Raw genomic sequence first — 22493 nt, 5'->3', positions numbered from 1 at the left:
GATTATGGCATCTTTCTTTATTTTTAAAATTAATTTTAAATATAGTGAATTCTTCAATCTAAATTAGTAGTTTAGGTGCACATAGAGAAATTATATTAGACTCCAAACAAGGCAATAAATTTGCCCTTTTGGATTAATCCATCTTGGGCCTAGGTTTGATTCCATGAAATTATACATTGCCAGGTTAGCAATCCATGAAATGGACCAACTTAATTTATAAATTATCCTTAATCATAAGTCTACTTCCTAGACAATGAATAATATTTAACTAGATTCAAAATAGTGGATTCTGGTTATTTGGGACACATTGGGATAGTGCATTTTGGCCTGTTTAAGCAGCTGTCCCAATTAAGTGATAATTAACTTAAGTAGTTAACAGTGGACCCCTGCTTTGATTCTCTGTATGATCACATTATGATGGGCTCAGCAAAGTTTGCTACTACTGTATGTAGTAAGTGCCAGTCATTGTGAACTGTTTTGTTTCCATTAAACAAATTATAATAAGCAAAAATAGGAATATTATCCACAGGCTACAAAGTAGATATTAAACACAAATTTACATTATTTCCTTACCAATTAAATGATTCATGAAAATTGGAAGAATATTTTCCACAGGTTAGCAAAATAAAATTTATGCTTGCATAAAACTTACTTGTAAAATAAGTTTACCCCAATATAGTATGTAGAACACTTCCATATGATACTCTTCAGAAATTAAAACAAAAAATCAAAACTTACATTAGATATAGTAACCAACTATAGTAATATAAAAAACTTTATTTCTGTCCCATATGTTGCACTAACAGATTCTTCAAAGATACCAAATTTAATTGTTGCAGGCAATGTGGAAATTACACACTATACTGAACAATCACTCAGTCCTTTCCTCATTTGCAACAAATTAATGACCTGGTATACATTTCTTGCAGTAATTGCAATTTGTCTTACCAAGGTTTGACACGTTTTCCTTTGAATACTCATGTTAATCAACATGCAGCCTCAGTTTGTGCTTTTTGTTCAGCATCAGAATTGGCCTTTCATGCCATTAACGAAAAACACTTTATTTAAAAAGGCAAATACTTTGTCCAATGTAATTGACTAATTGCAGAAATTAAATTAATTCTGTTAATGTTCATTGGCCATATCTGATCTCCAATTTGGGGCTTACATGCACAAAGGCAAATAATTCCCATTTAAGGTTCATACTTGCCCCCTATTCAGTAATTTTCATTTCTGTGATCACAACATACAGTCAAAGCATTGTCAGCTTCAGGAAGGAAAATCATTTTGCTAAATTAATTTTATTTTTAATTGTTAAATTGATTTAATTTGTTACTCTTTTTTTTTTTTTATGTGAACCCCAAACAAGAGAGGTATTAGAACCTATAGTACTTAGTACCGTGCTTGGGTTGGAGGTTGAGAAGACGAAAGAAGATATTTGTTGACATTGGACTTGAACTTCTGTAGATTGTAATTTTCAGGAAATACGTATGAAGGAAGGTTGTTCCAGAAAACGGCAGTTGAATGAATAAATGAGGAAGATGAAAAGTTGGTTCTGTGGGTTTGAAGTTGGACAGTAAATGGATGTTGGCTGGTGGCGGCACGTGTTCGGACTGTTTTGAAAGAGAGCGGGAATTATAGAAGCCAATTCAGAAGAACAGTGCCCATGGAAATATCTGTAGAAGAGGCATGCAGCAGAAACAGTACGTCTATGAGAAAGCAAGTGGAGAGACTCTGTTAGAGATGAATCATTAATTAACCTAACTGCCCTCTTCTGAATGGAATCAAGAAGCCTGAGAGAGGTTTTGGGGGCACCGCCCCAAATGTGGGAACAATATTCCATGGCAGGGCGGATTTGCGATTTATACAGAGTGAGCAGCTGTTTGGAAGAAAAGTAACGCCGAGAGCGAAAGAGAAAACCAAGTTCTTTAGATGCAGAGGAAGCAATATTTGTAATGTGCTTGTGCCAAGAGAGATTAGAAGTCAGGGTAATCCCCAAAAGAGATATATCCTTTTGCCTAGAAATTGGAGTGTCACTAAAGATAAGCATAGGAGCAGAAGAATCCTTTTTGCAAGATATAAGACAAGACTGAGTTTTAGAAGGGTTGAAATCAACTAAGTTGTCTTTGCCCCACTGGAGAATTACCTGAAGATCGGCATTTAAGGAATTGGTAGCAGAGCTTCGAGAAGTTGAAGCTGATTGAGCAGGGCAAGGTTTCTCAAAATGGAAAGTTGAATGCAATGTGCTATCATCGGCAAAACTATGGATAGGATTTCCAGTCAATGGAAGAAGGTCATTGATATACAAGAGGAAAAGAGTAGGGGAAACAACTGAACCTTGGGGGACACCGGCATTAGTGGAGAAGTTAGAAGACAGAGAGCCATCTACCATCACCCTCAGTGAGCGATCAGAGAGAAAACTGGATAACCAATTACTAAAAACAGTTGGCAAACCATAAGATGGAAGCTTGTTTAGAAGACCTTTATGCCAAACACGATCGAAAGCCTTTGAGATGTCAAGAGCAACTGCTTGTGTTTCACCGAACCTTTCCATTGAAGTAGTCCATAAATGGGTAACATAAGCCAGAATATCACCAGTGGATCGACACCGACAGAATCCATACTGGCGATCGTTGATCAGACGGAAGGTTTCTAGGTAGTTTAAGAGTTGGCGGTTAATTGATTTCTCCATTACTTTAGAAAGAGTAGAAGTAATTGCAATGGGACGATAATTGGATGGGAGGGATTTGTCACCCTTTTTAGGAACTGGCTGGATATGAGCAAATTTCCAAGCAGAAGGAAAAACACCTTTGGAATAAGAAAGTGAAAAAAGGCGGCAAAGAATAGGAGTAAGTTCAGGAGCATAGATTTTGAGAACAAGTGGAGAAATACCATCGGGACCTGGAGCTTTCTTAGCATCAAGATTCATCAAAATCCTTCTGATATCCTTTTGACGGAAGACCACAGGAGGCATTGAATGGACCGTGTTGGGAATGGTGCGAGGTGTTTTACCAAGTTCATTAATACATGAGCTGGAAGAAAAATGGGATGCTAGCAGGTCAGCTTTATCCTTGGCTGAAGTGACAACAGAACCATCTGGTTTGGACAGAGGTGGAAGCAGAGATGGGCAAAAGTTGCAGCCAATAGCTTTGGCAAGAGACCAGAATGCTTGGCTACCATTAGGGCAAGAAGCAAGTTTTCTACTCTTAGCCTGTTCAAACTCTAGTTTGGACTGATTAATAACTGCTTTACAATTGTTGCGAGCTTTGGTGTAGGCAGAAAATGAAACTGAAGAATTAGAAACAAGCCAATTACGATATGCAACATTCTTCTCTTGAATAGCCTTAGCACATTTATTGGAAAACCAAGGTTTAGATAAAGGACGAGATTTTAAAGTGGAGTGTGGGATAAAGGATTCCATTCCTGCAAGAATAATTTCACTGACACAATCTGAGCAAACGTTGACATCAGGAGTTTTGAAACAGTAATCCGACCAAGGAAAAGAAGAAAAGTCTCGCAGGTCATCCCATTTTGCATTCTTGTAATGCCAAACAACACGAGGTTGGGAATAGCCATGAGATAAAGGTTCCATTGGAGAAGAGACAATCACCAAGTTGTGATCTGAAGTGCCTAAAGGACCTCTCACTTCGACCGTGTACTTAGAAGGGTTGTTTGTGAGAAAAAGATCAAGCGTATTGGCTGTATGATTAGGATTGTCCGGTATTCTTGTAGGTAAATGAACAATCTGTGCTAGGTCATTAGTAATTGCAAAAGCCTCAGCATCTCGACCTGCTGGGTCGGTGTGACTAGAAAACGGAAGCCAGCTGGAGTTGTGAACATTAAAATCACCAAGGAAAATTACCTCACTGTTAGGAAAGTTGGACTGGAGAAAGTCAAGTTGCAACGAGAGGAAGTCAAAGAGCTCCAAGTGATTAGTGGAGTTGGGAGAACGGTAGAGACAACAGATGAATTTGACACAATGAGGTAGAGAGATTTTAAGCCAGAGAAGATCAAGGAGAGGAGATTCCAAATTGCCAAGTCTCTGACAGGGAATATCAGAACAGACATATGCACAAGTACCACCTTTGAGGCGAAAGGAATCATACAGAGAATAATTTGGGCATCTGAGATGAACAGTAGTTGAATCAACCGCTAACTGAGATTCTGTCAGAAAAAGTACATGGGGTTTGGCAGACTGCAAGTGGAAATGGACATCGTTGAGATTAGAATTGAGACCACGTATATTTGTGAAATGAATTAGGAAATCCTTGGGAGGTTTAGATTTTTTCGCAGATAAGCTTGTTCTATTAGTTTGACAATTCATGGTGTATTCAATAGTAAGAAAAAGTGGGTGGGACATGCTGTATGAAGTAATGAAATTTTTGGATATGGCGTACATGTGGGAAGAATATACCCAGATCCTTGACATAACGTGGCCTCGACAATGCTCCCCGCATACACACTACTCGGACTCCCTCCAGTCACTATCTGGCAGAGTAGAGGTAGCAAGATTATACACTAGCTGATCAGGAAGCCTCCTAGAGAGTTACCAATAGGTTCGGTCCAGTGTACTAACTAGCGGCCGGCCTGCGAAAACCGTTTTAGAGCTGTACCCTCGAAATGTAAGGAATATTGGATCTCACCACAACGTTCATCATAACCTCAAAAGTCATCAATCATACTGCATGATGGAAGAGATAGGGAAGGGTTGACCGGAACTTAGCTCTAGAGACTAAACATGGGTTCCACCACTTCAAGCCTCCAATAAGCAAAGTGGTGGTATTTCACCGGTTGATGAGAGTCATCTACCACCTAGTACTGCCTGGTAACATAGAGGGGCGGCATTCCTCCATGTGGTGTGGGCGCCACACCTCGACCCCTGCTTATGTTGGTTCACACCTGGGTGGTCACCCACCATGTGCTTGTGCATGGAGGTTATACCCAGGATTACTAACAGTCCCACCATCGTGAAGGTGCAAGCAGAGGATTTGGTTGTCACAGACCGTCTGGACTTCGCCGAAATTGGGTCCACTTGACTTGAGTGTCACCCGAATATCAGTTCCATCAGCGTTTTAGACTCCCAGGTAGCAAGTACAGCTTGTCTGGCATATCTGAGACAATGTCTGTGACAACCTCAAGGACAAGTTTAGATTTTTTCATTTTAATTTCTGGAGAGTATCATACACAATTGTTCTACATACTATATTGATCTAAACTTCTCTTAGAAGTTTACAAATATTTATCAATGTAGAATGTATTGAGCATTATGGCTCTAATTCATACTACATAGTTTACATACATATTGTGTATATGTACATACTAACTAGTTGACATTTCTGTTCGCTGACATTTTGGGGGTTAATTTAAAACAGTAAAAAAGATGAGCAATCTATAACAAAGATTATGGCATGCCCTAATTGCAAATAACACAATATGCCCAAATAAGAATGGAGTACCAAGTTATGAAGCTTAAAATGAAAAAGATTCTGAATTTTTTTTTTGTATGATTGAAGATTTTATGGAATGGGAAACTTTTTTGTCATAACAGAAAAGCTCCAACCAGAAATGCTGAATTGTTTTATGGTCAGACTTCCATAAATCTGACCAGACAAAATACAATTGTACAGTAATCTCAAGTGCTGCAGTCTTCTGCCCCAATTAAATGGCATGTTGTCTCAATTAAGTGAAGAAAACCCTGGCTATTTTGTCAATTAGGTTCTGTTCTTTAAGATCTGTCCCAAATAAACACAATCCACTGTTTATGGAATTAAAGGTTTCAACCAAAAAAATTGCCATTAAAGTAAAAGGAATTTTAATATTCCTTTAGTGTAATTTGACTTTCAGTCTGAATTTAATTTTCTTGAATTAAATATTAAAGTTACATTTCAATGTAACTGAGTATTAGGTGTTCTGCTCTGTACTTCTATATGCCAGTTAATGTAATAATGGGGGCTAAACATTTGACTCTTAATAGTTTGTAAGAAAACTTTCTAGTGAGACTCCAATGTTAATTTGATTATGGTATATTATATATTGTTTCAACTGAAGTTTGGCTATTATCTAGTGCTAAAAAGTAAAATGAATACTTTATTACATCAGTGTACAATATTAGATTTTATTTGTAGATTTCACTCATTTGCAATTCTGGCTCATGCACAAACTTCATTGCAGTAATTTAACTCAGCAGTAGTATCAAACAGAAATATTGAAAAAATTATACAATTGCATGTTTACTAGGTTAAACATGCAGGACATTACTCAACTACTTTTCTCAGGTGATTGACAAACAATACTTGTGGTGTGGTTAAAGTATAAAAAGCATATAGTGAAGTTTAGATGGAAATATTGTGAGAAGTCTTAGTTCCTATAGGTGACAGTAATATTACAAAGCAATTCCAGGTTATCCTATTGTAGTGATTTTATTTTTTCCTAATAAACCAATTTAAAAGGAGCTTGCCCTTAGTGCCAGTACTGAAAATGAGTAAAAGATACTTTGGGCACCTTTGCCCACAGCTTGCATAGTATTGGTGCAATTCATAGCTTGCATAGTGTTGATGCAATAATACCATACTAATATTGTAAGTAAGCAATATCCACTTGTGCTACTCTGGGCTCAAATTAATTTTTGAACTTTATTCTCATGGACTTTTTTTATATAAATCAATTTCACAATAGGTACTATTTTTAGTTAAGGAATAATTTGCCTCTAGTAAAGTAAAAGCATAAAGTCAAGCTGCTATAATTCCAGGGCCTTAATGAACAAATTAACTAATGTTAATACTAGCATTATTTTGCTAATGCATATAAATTGTTATTGACGTAATAAGGCTTTGCCTTGCAAAGCTCTACTTGATTATTTACCAAGAAATAGTCACTTTAACTTGATTAATAATCTGCATTAATTTTACATCTAATTAGACTCTTAATTTTTTCTAGAGTGATTTCAATAAATCTATTAAACTTTTGTAGGTCCAGTTACATTTAATGAACTAGATGCCATAGTAGCCATGGCATCTGCTATTACCAGCAATTATCTGAATAATAGTACTCTACAAAAATTTCAAGAAATGGCATTGAAGATCACAGGAAACCAAATAATTACAGGATCCATTATATTAAATGGACTTGAAACTGTCCTTCAAATTGAAGGACAAATAAATGACATAGACCTATTAGGTAAGTCTAACTTGGCTTTTTCTCCCTTTACTGGTAACTTCTAATATCTTAAGAATTAAATGTTAATTGATCTTACAACTGCCATTATTGATGAGCCTAAAGTTTATTTTAAACTACTTTTTTGCCTAATTTTATATAGCTATATAAAATTGAGAATTAATCATTTTTTTATAATGAAATATCAATTGGCATTTACTAGATAAATAAGTAATAAATCTAACACATTAACTTCTAATATCTGAAGTCTTAAGTAATATAAAGTATTTCTATATCATGGGTATTATATCTGTGTTTGCAATTAAAGTTTTTTAATCAATCTAACATTGCAACAGTTTATAAAATTACAAAGCACTGCTCATTTACTAGCTAAAGTTTCCTAAACTTTATTCCTAGATCTTCTAATGGCTTCAGGTGAACAGCACATCTCAGGTAATGTTCAGCTAACAGATATGCAACTGGCTAATGTGGTAGTGGACTTGGGCTCATCTATCAACAGAGTGGTGCCAGATAACATCATAACTGCTGACAGCATTCAGTGGATTAATGGGCATAAACACTTCAGTGATTTAGAAACTATCATTGTTCAGGTTGAAAGAACAATAAATAAGGTAAAAACATCTGCAATCTTTAGAAATTAAAGAACTTTTGTAAACTAAAGTATTGTAGCTTTATATTCTGCTAGTTATAAATAACATGCTATGAATGTGAGCAGTTCACTTGGAACTGTCTTACCAACTTCTACTTGACTTCTCAATCCTAGTTGCTCACCTACCACTAGTTTGTAATATAAACAAGATTTGTGACTAACATTTTTACTAGTTGCAAGAACTAACATTATGCTCTTTTAAATAAATGTAAAGACATGGTTCACAATCAGTGAATTCATGTAAAATATGAATAATGTTGATTTAAATGGTAACTTAACTGAATCTACTCAAACTTCCTGGATCCTGTTAAACCTTGTCACTAATCCTAGTCAGGATAGAAAGCTGGGAGAAACCAGCAAAAAATTACTTGTTCATGAACAGGTAAGAATATTCTGGACCTGATCATGATTCCTAAATCAGATGACAGGGGCTCACAGTATAGGGAATCCTTGGCAGGAAGTGATTATTCAAGCTTTAGTTTAATAATCAGGAAGGAGAGTTTAAGATAATACACTGCAATCTGATTGCAGAATAATAAATTAGAATTATGGAATGACTTAAAGTCAAAGCTATTAATACTTTCTGCTGTTAAAGTATAGCATGTTCAATATACAGAGCTGGTCCTATCTTATAGGAGAGGATAGCATTGGCAAGTTAAGTCAAAAGTACTGACACCTTCAATAGCCAAGTTGATCTGTAGGTAATACTACAAAAAAAGTTAGGGCAGAAAAGGTAGAGTATGAAGCACTGGCTAAGAAAGCAAAATTCTTATTGCTGTTTTGCTATAGTACAATAAAATTCCTGTACTTAAGAATAGTAACAGCAAAACAACTTTCCTACTTGGTGGGATTGAATTAAACAGGAAGGAAAGGAATCTGGGAGTTATGATTTAGGCAATATCAAGTTCTGAGCAATATAGTATGAGTCATATCAAAGATGGGTCATCCCACTGTCTAAGGAAATGTCCAAGTGTGAAGACCTTGTCCTAAAAAGGCAGCTTCTTGAAAGGGTCCAAAGACAAGCAGCCTACATGGAAAGATGAAAAGGATAACCATATGAGGAAAGACTTTAGTTTTGTGGGTTACATAGCTTGGCAACCAGGGACATGAATGAAGTCTAAGGTTCTGAGCAACAGTAATAAAATGAGTAGAGGTGAACTTTCATTTTGATTCCAGAACTGGGGACCATAAATACCAGTTATAGAGGAAAGGTTTAGACTAAATTGTTGAAGTTTTCAGCCTGGCTTGATTACCAGAACAAGCTAATTCCATGGGTAGCTAAAGCTGACTGCCTTTGATAAATTCAAAGGTTAATAGATTTATCTATGGGGAGGGAAACAAATGCTGGGTTTATTTTTAGCTGGTGTAAAAAGCTGTTTCCTTGCACTATAATAAACCTAACATGGTTTAGTGTTATGTCTGTCTTTATTAATTAGAAATACTGTCCTATTAAACATCCTGTTTATTGGCAAAAGTGAATTTGGACTTAATTATACTTGCTATGTTAGCATTTAGCTGATAGATCTATAGATGAACTGATTAATCTTGTCTTGTTGTTATCATGCAGAAACAGATTGCAGATCTTTCACAGAAAGTGATTCTACTAAATCAAGATGGGACAGTCTTATCTGCTGACATTAACTTCCAGTCTCCTATCCACATCAAAAATATTCAAATAGATGGATATATAAATAAAAAAGTAAATATTTCGCATCTGGCTACCGAAAGTATAAACCAAAATACCATCCAAGAAATATCAGGTAAATCAGTAGTCTCACTTTACTTCCTGAATTTGCATTTATGGGTTAAGCATGTTCATTAATGCTGTACTGGAAATACAAAAGTAACTTATCTTGTGCATTTTTGTTACCAACTAAATCTGAATTGTAATCTGATATTGATTATATGTTAGTTTCAGGACATAATCTTAAAGTTAATTTGTTTGGCTTCTGATGAATTAAATTCATCTCTACCTTAAAAGGTTTAAATTTTTTGGATCAATAAATTCTTAACTGATTACTTTTTCTAAAGTGATTCAACTAGTCTAATTTGTTATTGTCTATCAGATTCATTCAGATACTACATTAAAGAAATGCTTCTGTAGTTTGGAAAGTAGCTTATGTGATTTAGCTTGTTATATAAACAACAATCTGAGCTACTGACTGTCAGTAGCCATCTACCTAAATTTCATTCAAATTTGTGCAGGCTTCTTGAAGTTCAATGATCATGTGAATGAATTGGTCAAATTTCCTTGACCTACAGTAAAGTCTGACAAAGCATTTGGATAGTTCTGAAACCTTTTCTCCAGCAAAGAAAGTACATTGTTTTAGATTGCTGATGTTTTTAATCTCACTTAACATATTTGTCTACACTTGATTGTAGATTTGCCAATGTGTTTTTTTTTTTTTTACACCTAACAAAAAATAAGCATCACTGCACAATCTACTATATCAGTATCCATTGTTCTAATGGTAGCACTCTACATTTAGACTTAAAACACTAAGCTCTCCAACAAATACAGGCAGAAAACATCCAAATTCAGTTATGCAACTGTTTTTTAGCTTCTTGACAATGTCTCCTAAGTTAGATGACATAACTGTCACAGTGAGTTTTCATTAAATTTTCCAGTCTATTGCTTTGAGGCAGGAAATTATGTTATAGCATGGGTTGTATCAGCAGGCAGGTTGTGCCATGTTTTCTATAATTCCAGACTCTTTATAGAAAAATAGTCTATGCTTCAATGTTATATGTATAAACAAACCATCCAAAATAGGCATTCAATAGAACACTGTTTTCTTGCATGATGTCTGGCAACTGACTAGACTACAAGTCTAGTCATTGTAACTAGACTAAGCTAAGTACCTATTTCTGGATGCTTCCATTTCATGTAAGAGTCAAAGAACAGCCTGCACTTTCTAGTGTTATGAAAGAACCTTGATCTGGTTATCAGCAGTGATCATTCATGTATTAAGAATTTGCAGATAAAGGAACCACTAGGTGGCAGTGATCAATGTACTGATGTGAGATTTACTTAAAGATATGATTACATTAGGGGTAAAGGAAAGGGTTTTTGCTTCTGTAAAGGTGAGTACAGTGGTCTCACAGAATTTTTTTTAAATTCTGTACAGTGGGATCAACTGATGTTACCAACAGTAAATTCTAAGTGGGAAGCATTCAAGGAATTAATTGTGGATGCTACTAAAAGTTTCATACCTAATTAAGAAATTGTTCAAGGTTTTGGCCTAAATGGTCATCTAATGAGACTGGTGACAGAAGAAAAGTGCATGGGATGCATATAAATTATCAAGTGACTCAGAAGCCTATGGCAGATAAGCTAGTCTGTAATCAGGTCACAAAGGAGGTTAGGCAGGCAAAGAAATTATGAGATCTTTGGCAAAAGATGCTAAGAAAAACAGCAAGGATTTCTTTTTTATAAACTCTAAAAGGAAGGGGATGAATCTGATTGGTCCACTTGATATTGATGGTTTGACTGATGGTGCTGCTTGGATAGCAAACAAACTGAATGAGTATTTTGCATCTACACTCACACATGAGGAGTTATTAAGGCTTGAAAATGGCAGAAGGTTATCAAATTGTAGCAGGGTGCTTAATGATTTTGTAATAACTGACAGCAAAGTGGAAAAGAATTATTGAAGTTAAACATAAAAAAGCACTTGGGGTGGATGGATCTATCCAGTTATATTAAAGGAGGCAGCAAAGCAACTAAGCAAACCCTTGGCCATAATTATGAGAGCATCCTTTGACTCGGGAGGTCCCCAGACTGGAGATGTGCAAATGTATCCCCAATTCACAAAGGGATCTAAGGATGACACGAGTAATTAGACCAGTTTACCTTCTGTTCTGGGTAACATAATGGACACTGGTTAAAGATGCATTGCAGGATGTAGACAAGACTGCAGCAATAATTCACACAACATGGGTTTGTTAAGGGAAAGTCTTGTCTGACAAATTTGATAGGATATTATGTTGTTACAAAGGAACTAGATGCAAAAGTAATTTTGATATATTTGGATTTCAGGAAAGTTTTTGACACTGTTGTGCATGTAAGACTATGCTCCAAATTGGAACAGAATGGTATTAAGGGCAAGTTGCTACAATAGATAAAAGGATGGTTGAGTGGGAGAAGACAGAGGGTGGTAATTAATGGGTGCTGCTCTTCATGGACTAATGTTATTAGTGGAGTCCCACAGGGTTTGGTGTTGGGTCCTGTTTTGTATATTTATCAATGATATTGATGAAGGTATATCAGGCTTAGTGTCAAAGTTTGCAGATGATACAAAGGTTGGCAGAGTTGTTAATGGCAGTGTTCTACTGCAGCAGGATCTAGATAATTTGGGCAGATGGGCTAAGAAGTGGCAACTGAGGTTTAACCTTGACAAATGCAAAGTACTACATATGGGTAGAAGTAACCCCAGAGAAATGTACCAACTGTGTGGTACTACACTTAAGGTGGTAGAAAATGAAAGATCTGGGAGTACTTGTGCAGTCAGATATGAAGTTTTCTGAGCAATGCTGCCAGGGAAGGTCATGGGGTTTTGTCAATGATATAGCAATTTTGTTAGCAGGGAAAAGGTGATTGTCCCTCTGTATAAGGCAATGGTCAGGCCACACCTTGAGTACTGCATACAGGTCTGGAGGCCTCATTTTAGGATGTAGATTTGCTTGAGCATGTACAGAGAAGGGCAACAAGATTGAGGGAATGAAGGGATCCTCTTACCAAGAGAGGCTTAAGTTATGCAAATTGCAGTGGCTGGAGACTTGGCACCTGTGTGGTGATCATATAAGGCCTTGAATGGATTGAGTATGCTGAATTCTGATGGGATCCTTCCACTTGTTCAGATTACAAACCTAAGGGACATATGGGTAGAAGTAATTTTCAAATTAAAAAAAGATAGATGTGCAGAAATTAGCCAGTGGGTGGTTAATTGCTGGAACAAACTTCCATCTGTCATTGTGGAAGTTGATACCTTAAATTTAAGGAGGAACTGGACAGGCATTTGGAGGAATGGTGTGTGTTTGGATGATGCTGTATAAGCTCATACACTTGCTTTCTTGCATCACATTCTGCTACTACCTTAAATGCTTTCTGGCTCTATTTTTTTTGGTTTTATGTATAGCAAGCTTGTGTAATGGATTGGTAGCATTAGTCCAGTTATACTGATCCTTCATGTTCTATTCCTGACTGGGAGGTATAGAGCAGAGACCAGTTATGGTTTGCTTTGCTAAATTGACCCCACAGCTGATCCACTCAAGATCCATTCAGATCTGCTTCCTTGACCTGAATATGATAGTTTTCTAGACTGTCTACTGCCACAGGTGGTAACTAAGACCACTACAGCTGATCTTGATTATCAAATCACTAGTGCAAAATGGGATGAGCTGCTAGGGAACTTGCTAGTCATTCAACAATGATATCCATAAGGCAGTGCTGTTCCTACTAGCTTGTAGTAATCTGATATATTTGTATATACTATAATTCTGTTTGTTCTGACCAATGTGGAGATCTTATATATATAGCAAAGTTCAATTGTTAAATGGAGTTGCATTCTTAAAAGGATGACCTGTTTTTGAATTTAATATTTTATTTATTAAATAAGGTATAATCTATTACAAAATTAATCTGGTATGGGTGCTGAATCAGAATTATTTTGATATTTGTCTACATGCTAATAAACTATAAGTGATAGTATCACTACTGGTGAGTTAAAGGGTATTTCAAGACCTAGCAATACTAAGTCTTAAACTTGATGCCACAATTCATTGGCTTTCTCTAGTCTGCAGCTTTCATTCAACTTTTAAACAACTTGAGTTACTCTTCCAATGATTTATTTCAGACTAAATATAGCAATTTAATTTTCAGAACTTCAGTTGCATCTGATTAACTAGCTCAATATTAGATGGTGGCTCTGTTCCTATTACCAAGTTAGCTTAGTTGAATCTAATTTTTAAAAATTAAGACTTCCTCATTTCATTTCAAGTGGAGTTGCTCTTAGTAACAGCAAACTTAACCTTAGTGTATGAAAAGGTATGAGCATGTTTTAGATTTTTCTAAATTGTAATTACCTGATGGCTTAAAATAGCCTAGAATTTTGGTAGTATACTCTACTTAAGAGCATAAAGGAAACTTAGAACAATGTGAGCAGGTTTACAATGCATTTTATAAACCTTGACTTAAAATATGGATCCAAATTATTAGAATTTAAATGAATTTATCTACTACCTTACATATAAGGTGGACACTGGTGTAATGTCTAGTATTATTGGCTTAGCCTTCAGTAAAGATTAAACTTGACCTCTGTGCAACTAACTAAACTGTTTCTTGGTTTTCTTGCAGGTAGAAAAGTGTTTAGCAGTACAACATATATGATTAAAGCTATGTCAAATGGCTATATCAATGGAATAGATATTGAAAGCATCTTAACTCCTAATACTGATCAAGTGATAACCAGTATGACTTTCAGTAAAAGTTCTTTTCTGAAAGACTTTATCCCAAACTTTGTTAATGGAATAAATCTAAAAGATGAAGCTGTTCTAAAATCTCAGAATGAAATTACCAGTAAAAAGTACTTTGAACATGATATCAAAGTAGAGTTGTCAATTGTTCTTGATGATTATGACACTATTGATGGGATTGATCCTTCAAGATTAATCTTTCAAGCAGTAATGAAAGATGTCACTCTTGTTGGTCCCTTATTTGTTGAAAATGTAATAGTTGAGAATATAACTATAGGAGAACTAAATGCAATAAAACTAAAAGAAATAAAAGACTATATTTGGATGAAGTCTGCTGAGCAAGTAAGTACCCTTTGATTGTTCTTACAATAGTTATAATTGTGAACTAATTAAGATTTTCAATCCCCTCATGAATGCTTCTCACAAGTACTATGTTAAGCAAATCAAGACTATTCAGATCATTTTAGGTTAGCAGTCAGTTGCTTACTTAAACTGCATTTTGGAAGTTTAGGTATAATGCAGTTATGTATTAGACAACTTCAGGTATATCAAACTTAATGGGTAAGCTGCAGATGTCATTTACTAGCTGCTCTCCTGATGTGGTGGTTCCAAATTTTTTTTTTTGTCTGGAATTCAAATTTGATTTGGCAGTTAACTGAAAACTAACTCACATGAACTTGATGCTTGTATCATCAATGGTTACTTTTTTGCAGTAGTATACATTACTACATTGTAGATACTTTTAGTTAATCTTACCCAAGATTAACTACAAAAGCTAAAATTTTGCTTGGAAATTACTATTCTCAGTTGAAGTTGCTAGTTTGTTATAGTAGATATGGTCTGGATCTTCAATTATTTCAAGTTTAGAGAAAGGTGCATGACAGATTCCTATTATAGTTGCTGAACTAATATTATAGAATTCTTATTAAAATGTGAATTACCTGCAAATCCTAATTAGCCTTTGTTATATTAGAGTAATGTAAAACTTGCTAAGAGAAGTTTCTTATTCAATACTGATATAGGCAGCTTTTTTGCTAAAGGGAAAAACTAGTTTCATTCCAGAAAGCCTCTTATAGGTTTTGTCCAGTCTAGTGTTTGATTTTGAGTTAACTTTTTTTTTGCACTTTGTTGTCCTGGTAGCCTTTAATATGATTAAAGGCTTAATCACAAAAACTGGAAGTTTATTTTCCACTTAAATATAAACTTGCTGGTATCAGGGTTAGGTTGATCAGCTTTGAGAATTTAGCATATGAAATGCTTCTTAATAAACAAGAGCTATTTTCACATGGCATGTATTGCTCTATAATAAATGGCATAGTGCCACTGGAACAGAAGCCTATGCCAACTTGACACTAGCAGCCACTTCAATAAAATTGAAGTGGCTGCTACTGACCTGGCTATTAAGTCAGTCTGAGACTTGGTCACAATTAAGATTGAAGAGATTAAATATTAATTGTATTGTGACAATTAACTGCACTTGTTCTAAAGGGTAGCAATATTCCTGATGTCTAGATTTGATTAAGCAATTTTTACTGTTTTGGTAAACAATTACCTATAGCCTAATCATGAGCTCTATTTAAACAGCTTACTGAGGTCTGTATTGGATTAAATAAATTTCTAGACAATTTAACCCCTCTTCCTGTCTTCTCTACCATCTATTTGGGAAAATTTGCCATTACAGTTTACCCTTCATACAAACCTAGCTCTAGGTGCAAGTGCATTCTCTATACTTAAGATATCCATCTTATTTAGGCCCAGATGTGACCTTGTCTAGGAACTTTGTTAAAGTTTTGGTCTCTTCCCTAATAGGGTTTGTGTGTAACTTTATATTTTCCTATAAAAATATCTTATCTAAATACAAGGCTAAGATTGTCCACAAACTAGATACCCTGCACTAAACTAAGTTTCTTGTTTTAAGAATTGAATAAGTGTTACCTTGCAGGAAAGCTCTTGGGGTGCTCTGCTATATGCAGGAAAACGTTTATGTATGAACTTATTTGCTTGCTTACATCTGTAGTAAAATGCCTTTCTGAGCAGATATATTGGCAATTTGAAATTCCTGCCTTCCAGTATCTTAAGTTCTTAAAGAACAAATTGGAAGGTTTACAGGCTATAAGGATTTCTATAGTTGCAAATAAGAAGTCAATCTTGGTACATTAACACAGCATTAATTTCAATGGAAGTTTATCTGAGTATAATCATTTTATACTTGAGCAAAGCTAAACTTTGCTTTTAATTTCTTGGATTAGACTAATGGTAAACATGTCTTTTCTTCAGTTATGATATGAATAAGACTTCACAAAAAAAACTAAGCAATAAACATTTACTACTCTGGACTTTAATATCCTTGCTATACTATTAAGGAATGTTCAAATGTGCATAATCAACATTTGATGAAACTAGCATTTTAAAGTTGGACTAAATTATAGCTATTCTATTTTCTTTGCCACTTCTTTCAGAGTGAAGGTATCTTAAAGTGCATGTAATACTACATGCTTGCACTACTTGAGTTACCCTTAATATTAGTGGCAAATGATGCAAGAAAACAAGCTTATACAGCATCAGCCAAACAACCTTCCCATTTCACCTATCTACTTCTGTAACCATCCCTCCCCAATTTATGCCCCCTCTTCCTAAGCAAGAGGAATCCCATCAGCATTAAGATTGCTCAATCCATTCAAAGCCTTAAACATATCAGATTACCTTACAGGTGCTTAATCTCCAGACTTGGTAACTTTCAGAAAGGAGTCCTTCTTTGGTAAAAGGACTCCTTTGTTCCTTTCACCAGTCTCATTGCCCTCCTCTATACCTACTCCAGGAGTTCTGTATTCATCTCAAAATCAAATATATGCAGTACTGAAGATATGGCCAACCATTGCATTGTACAATGGCTTTATCTATTGAGCTCCTTCAAAGTGGTCTCCTTGACACTGCTGCTTATGCTTCTAGAACTATTTCTGATAGTTTTCATTAGAAACTAATAGTTTGTTCTATGTACATTCTAGGTTTCCTTAAATTAGATTAGAAACAATCTTTCAAGAGGGCTTAAAGCAATTGCAGGAAGCTAACCTTAATGAGTATGGATGGAGCACTTGCACTTCTTAAATAGTGAGTATTATGCAAGCACCAATTCCCTGAAGCTAATTTTCTCAACAGTATTGGCAGCTGTCATAAAACTAATATTTCTGATTCCCTGTTTCACTATGGCTCACTGATAATTAGCAATACCATGCAAGTCAAAATATGCATAATGTTGGCATTTCAGATCTGATTTCCTTTCTTGGGCATTAGAAAACAGCCTTCCATTGAGAGGAATGGCCATGGCTGTTTGTCACTTGTAATGACAAAGTTGGTCAACAGCATCAATCTTGATAAACTTTCCATTCACATTAATGAAGATATGTAACATTCATTCCTAATCTTGTTAAACTTGGTTTTTTTATGAAATATTTCATTAGGCACTTCAGTTAAACATCAACCATATTTGATTAGCTCAGTAGTTGAATCATTGGTTTTTAAAGTTGAAGGGTGCCTAGAATTCAGAAGATGAGCAGGTCAAGAAATTCTGAATTTCTTGAATGACACAGCAGCCAAGAAAGCCACAAATTTCATGGGTTTGCACTTCCCAAAATTTAAAAAATGTAAATTTTTTTTTTTGCTTGGTTGCATCTTCATGCAACAAATCTGTTTATCTCTAATTTCAGTTGTCCACAAATAGATAATTCATGCATTGGTAAGTATGTCTAGATAAGTTATGAAACATGTTCTTTGGGTTAACTTGTTACAGCACCACTACAACTTAGTCAGTCCCACAGCTTTGTTCATTTAATATACTACCATAATTATGAATAACCTTGAAGGATATTACTTGCACAACTAATAGTGCTTTTAATTAATATAGCAGCATTTTTTGCTCAAGTACTTTCAAACTTTTCAAGTTTGAATCAAAGCAGATCTGATCTCTATCAATGAGAGCTTTCTTGAACTCTTGGACTGGAGATGTACAAATAGGATCCCAATTCACAAAGGAGGATCAAAGGGAGACAGGTAATTAGACCTAATAGTGAAACTTCTGTTTCAGGGAAATTAATGGAGCTACTGGTTAAAGCATTGCAGGATCATCTGGATGACTTCAGTAATAGCTTGGAAACAGCATGGGTTTAAGGGAAGTCTTGTCTATCCAATTTGATTGGATACTATGTAGTCACAAAGGAACTAGATGCAAAGAATAGATTATATTTGGATCTTAAAGGCTTTTAATACTCTTGCACATGGAAGACTGCTGCACCAATTGGAGCAGTGTGGCATCGGATGGAAATTGCTGCTATGGATAAAGGGATGGTTGAGTGGAAGAAGAAGTGGTAATCAATGGACACTACTTTTCATGGACTAAAGTTATTAGGAGTCCCCCCAGGGTTCACTGTTAGGTCCATTGTTTTCTGTATTTATTGATGGTATATCAAAGTTAATGTCCAAGTTTGCAGACAATATGAAGGTTGGCAGAGTTAGATAGTACACTGCTGCAATAGGATCTAGAAAAGTTGAGCAGGTGGGCTGAGAGGTGGCAACTGTACTTTAACATTGATAAATATAAAGTACTACATATGGGAAGCAGTAACCCCAGAGTAACATCAACTGTTGTGGTACTACACTGACAGTGGTAGAGTGAAAAGGACCTGAGGATAATTGTGCAGGCAGATCAAGTTTTCTGAGCAGTGCAGATGGTCTACAAGAATAGCTCATGGTGTCTTGTCACTGATATACAGGAATTTTTCTAGCAGGGATAAGGTGATTATCCCCTTGTATAAGGCAATACTCAGGTCACACCTTGAGTATTATATACAAGTCTGGAGGCCTCATTTTAAGGATGTAGAGCTGTTAAAAAGTACAGAGAAGGGCAACAAGATTAGTGAATGGAACAGAGGGTTGCTCTTATGAAGAAAGGCTTAAGTTTTCCAAATTAGTCTGGAGGCTAGGCACCTGTAAGGTGATCTGATTAAGGTGTATAAAGCCTTGAATGGTTTGAGCATGCTAAATGCTGATGGGATTCTTCTCTTGCTCAGAATAATCACCTGAGAGCATAAATTCAAATTGAGGAAAGACAGTTGTAGCATTAGTGGATGTGTGGAAGTTTGCATTTAGCCAGCAGGTGATTGATTTGCTAGAACAAACTTCCATCTGTCATTGGAGTTGCTAGCTTAAATAGATTCAAGGCAGAACGAGACAATATTTGGAGCAAGTGGATGGGTGAAATGAGAAGGGTGGTTTTTTGGCTGATGCTATATAAGCTTACTTTCTTATATTATGTGCCTGTGCTAATGTCTTAAAGTTAAGCTTGTCTATCTAATTTTTTTAGTTTGTTAAATTACTGAAATAGCAGAACAGAATTTGTATAGAATGTCTGAACTATATATTCAAAGCCTAACTACAGTATTGATTTTAAATTTGCAAAATTGAATAATCTTTTCTGAACTTTTTCCTTTCAGAATATTCCTGAAAATATTATTTTCCACAAGTTGAATATAGAGCAACTAGTAATTGATCGTACAGTAAATGACATTGATCTAGTAGAAGATGTTATCCATGTGAAAGGAAATGAAATAATAGAAGAAACATTAGAATTAGAAAACATCATAATGGAAGTACTGAAAATACAAGATTCAGTCAGAATTAATGGAATGGATATGTCATACATTAACAAATATGTAAGTTCATAATGACTCCAACTTTCTTGCCAAAACAAGTAGCTTTCTCATTTTGTTGTTTAATTACTTTAATTTTAGCCTCACTTCTAAGTTTTTTTTTTTCCAGAAGATTCATTTAAATCTTCAAATGAGCTTTCACTTCATACAAAGGGTACTAGAAAAGTTTTGCAATATGACGCAACAATGAATCACAGGAAGCTGCATGTTGAGACATGTTCATACGTGCATAGTAGCCGCCGCGGCAAGTCGATGGGCTCAGTTATTCATTAGTAGCGAGTGTAAAGTGCTTGCGATGGTATCTTGGTCACGAAATGAGATAAGGACAGTTTTTTGCGGTATAATTTCGTGCGTGGTTTAACCATAGACCAGTGCTTAGAAGAAATGCATCTTGCACTAGATGATGATTGTCCACATCATACAACGATATTCAGGTGGTATAGAGAATTCCAAAGAGGAAATTTCATTCTGGAGGATTCTGAGAGGCCGGGAAGGCCACGAACGTCAGTTACGGAGGAAAACGTTACTGCTGTGAGGAAAATGCTTGACGAAAACAGGCAAGTGACCTACCAACAGATAGAGGATACTTTGGGCCTAAATGCACCAGCAATTTGTTAGATTCTGCAAGATCATTTGCACGTGAAGAAACTTTGTTCTTTCTGGGTGCCACATCAACTGACTGAAGAGCAGATGACACGATGTGTGACTTGGTGCCGGGAGATGTTAAAGTTTGATAAGGGACAATCTCGGTATGTGAACAACATTGTGACAGGTGACGAGACTTGGCTGTACTATTACGATCTGCCAACCAAGGCTCAAAACAAAGTTTGGGTCTTTGATGACGACACACCCGTAATTGTCAGAAAATCCCAATCTGTAAAGAAGAAAATGATAGCTGTATTTTTCAAATCGAGTGGAATTGTGGAACGTGTCGTTTTGGACACGCAGAAGACAGTCACAGCTAAGTGGTATACTGAACAATGCCTGCCTGAAGTCATTGGATCTAGGAAGAACCTGCAGCCAAAGTCAAGAATGGACACCTGGTACCTCCATCACGATAATGCTCCAGCTCACCGTGCCAAAGCCTGCACTGAATATTTGACCATGACAGGACTGAAACTTCTTGAGCACCCTCCCTACAGTCCAGACCTTGCTCCCTGCAACTTTTCACTGTTCCCGCATGTGAAAATGAAGCTAAAGGGAGGCAGTTTTCCAGTGATGAGGACCTTCTACGGGCTTAGGACAACAAGTGTGCTTTACTCCCTAGTGAAACTTGGCAGAACTGGTTTAAAGATTGGTTTCGGAGGATGGAGAGGTGTATTGAATGTAGAGAAAATTACTTTGAAAAAATTAAATAAACAAAGCTGTATTGAAAAACTTTCCTAGTACCCTTTGTATAAAGCCATTCCTTGAATGATCACAGCAAATTCAGTCCAGACTTATATTAAATAAGTTAATTTTAGCACAGTGACCTTGAATCTTATCACTCCAATTATGGGGTGCTCAATTTAAGCAAAGTTTTAGATTGCTCTAAAATAAGTAAATATAAAAAACATTTTGCATGTTTAAAGAACTTTCCACAATGGCAGAATTAGTCTTCACTATTGATCTCAACCAGATTTACCAGACTTTTTTTTTTTTTTCCAAATAAGTGGCACTAGCACTTAACTGTAGATATTTGGATAAAACAGCCAAAGGTAAAAGCATATTGCTTATAATAGAATTTTGGCCAAAATGAAAAAGTATATAATGTATTTAGAAGCATTACAACTCTTCTCAGCCAGTTCTATTGCTTTCAGATCTGTTCACTATAAATTTATTTAATTTAGGAAAATACATAGTAATTCAAATACTTGACTTAAATTATGCTGTAATATTTGATATTTAGTATATCAATTTGTGTTAATTTTTTTAAATTTAAAAATGCATTTATTACAATCTTTATAGACAATGGCTTATAAAGCCATGTATCTTTTCACAAGGTGTCTAATGGCCCAGTGTCATTTGTGATACTGGCCATTAGTTGAAGCAGTTTCAGTTTTTTTTTCTCACAAGAAATCTTGAACTCATTCTAACATAACCTCACACTAAGTGTTTCATATTACACTACATCAGTAAAAGATAATTTACTTTTGTAATCAGTTGTATATTTAACAATGCAATCCTTCAGTTTCCCTCTATATAAGAATTTGTCTTTATTTAGACCTGCCAAAAATTCACTTCCTATTACAGAACCTAAACTTTAGATCCATTGCTTGTCAGTTAAGTACTGACAATAGTTGGTATTATAACTCCCTGCCTTAAGACTTACTGCTATGGCTTAATTAAATATATATAGATACATTTTTTTTCCTACAAATATATAGAATGACTTTATTTAAAAATACTATCATTAGTAACTAAAATGGAGGTGAGCCACTACTGGTGTAGTTTGACAAATTAATGCTACCTCTTAAAGTCTTTTGAAGAAGTGGGACAATATTTAACTTATTCAA

General features: G+C 35.5%; 1 protein-coding gene across 1 annotated transcript in view; it reads left to right on the top strand.

Moving 5' to 3' along the window:
* The window catches only part of LOC150079156 (uncharacterized), a 35544-nt gene that overhangs the window by 3100 nt on the left and 9951 nt on the right, over positions 1-22493 (top strand). The window contains exons 3-6 of the mRNA XM_090382973.1: positions 7570-7784; positions 9390-9582; positions 14178-14638; positions 19783-20001. Of these exons, the coding sequence (XP_090239099.1) occupies positions 7570-7784; positions 9390-9582; positions 14178-14638; positions 19783-20001 (1088 nt within the window). The remainder of the gene's footprint in view (positions 1-7569; positions 7785-9389; positions 9583-14177; positions 14639-19782; positions 20002-22493) is intronic.

Source organism: Mastigoproctus giganteus, chromosome 10 (genome assembly GCF_048544385.1).
Source record: "Mastigoproctus giganteus isolate SK-2022 chromosome 10, ASM4854438v1, whole genome shotgun sequence".
In the NCBI taxonomy this organism is placed as follows: domain Eukaryota; kingdom Metazoa; phylum Arthropoda; class Arachnida; order Uropygi; family Thelyphonidae; genus Mastigoproctus; species Mastigoproctus giganteus.
The sequence above is the reverse complement of the archived record's forward strand: the minus strand, read 5'-3'. Positions and strand labels throughout refer to the sequence as shown.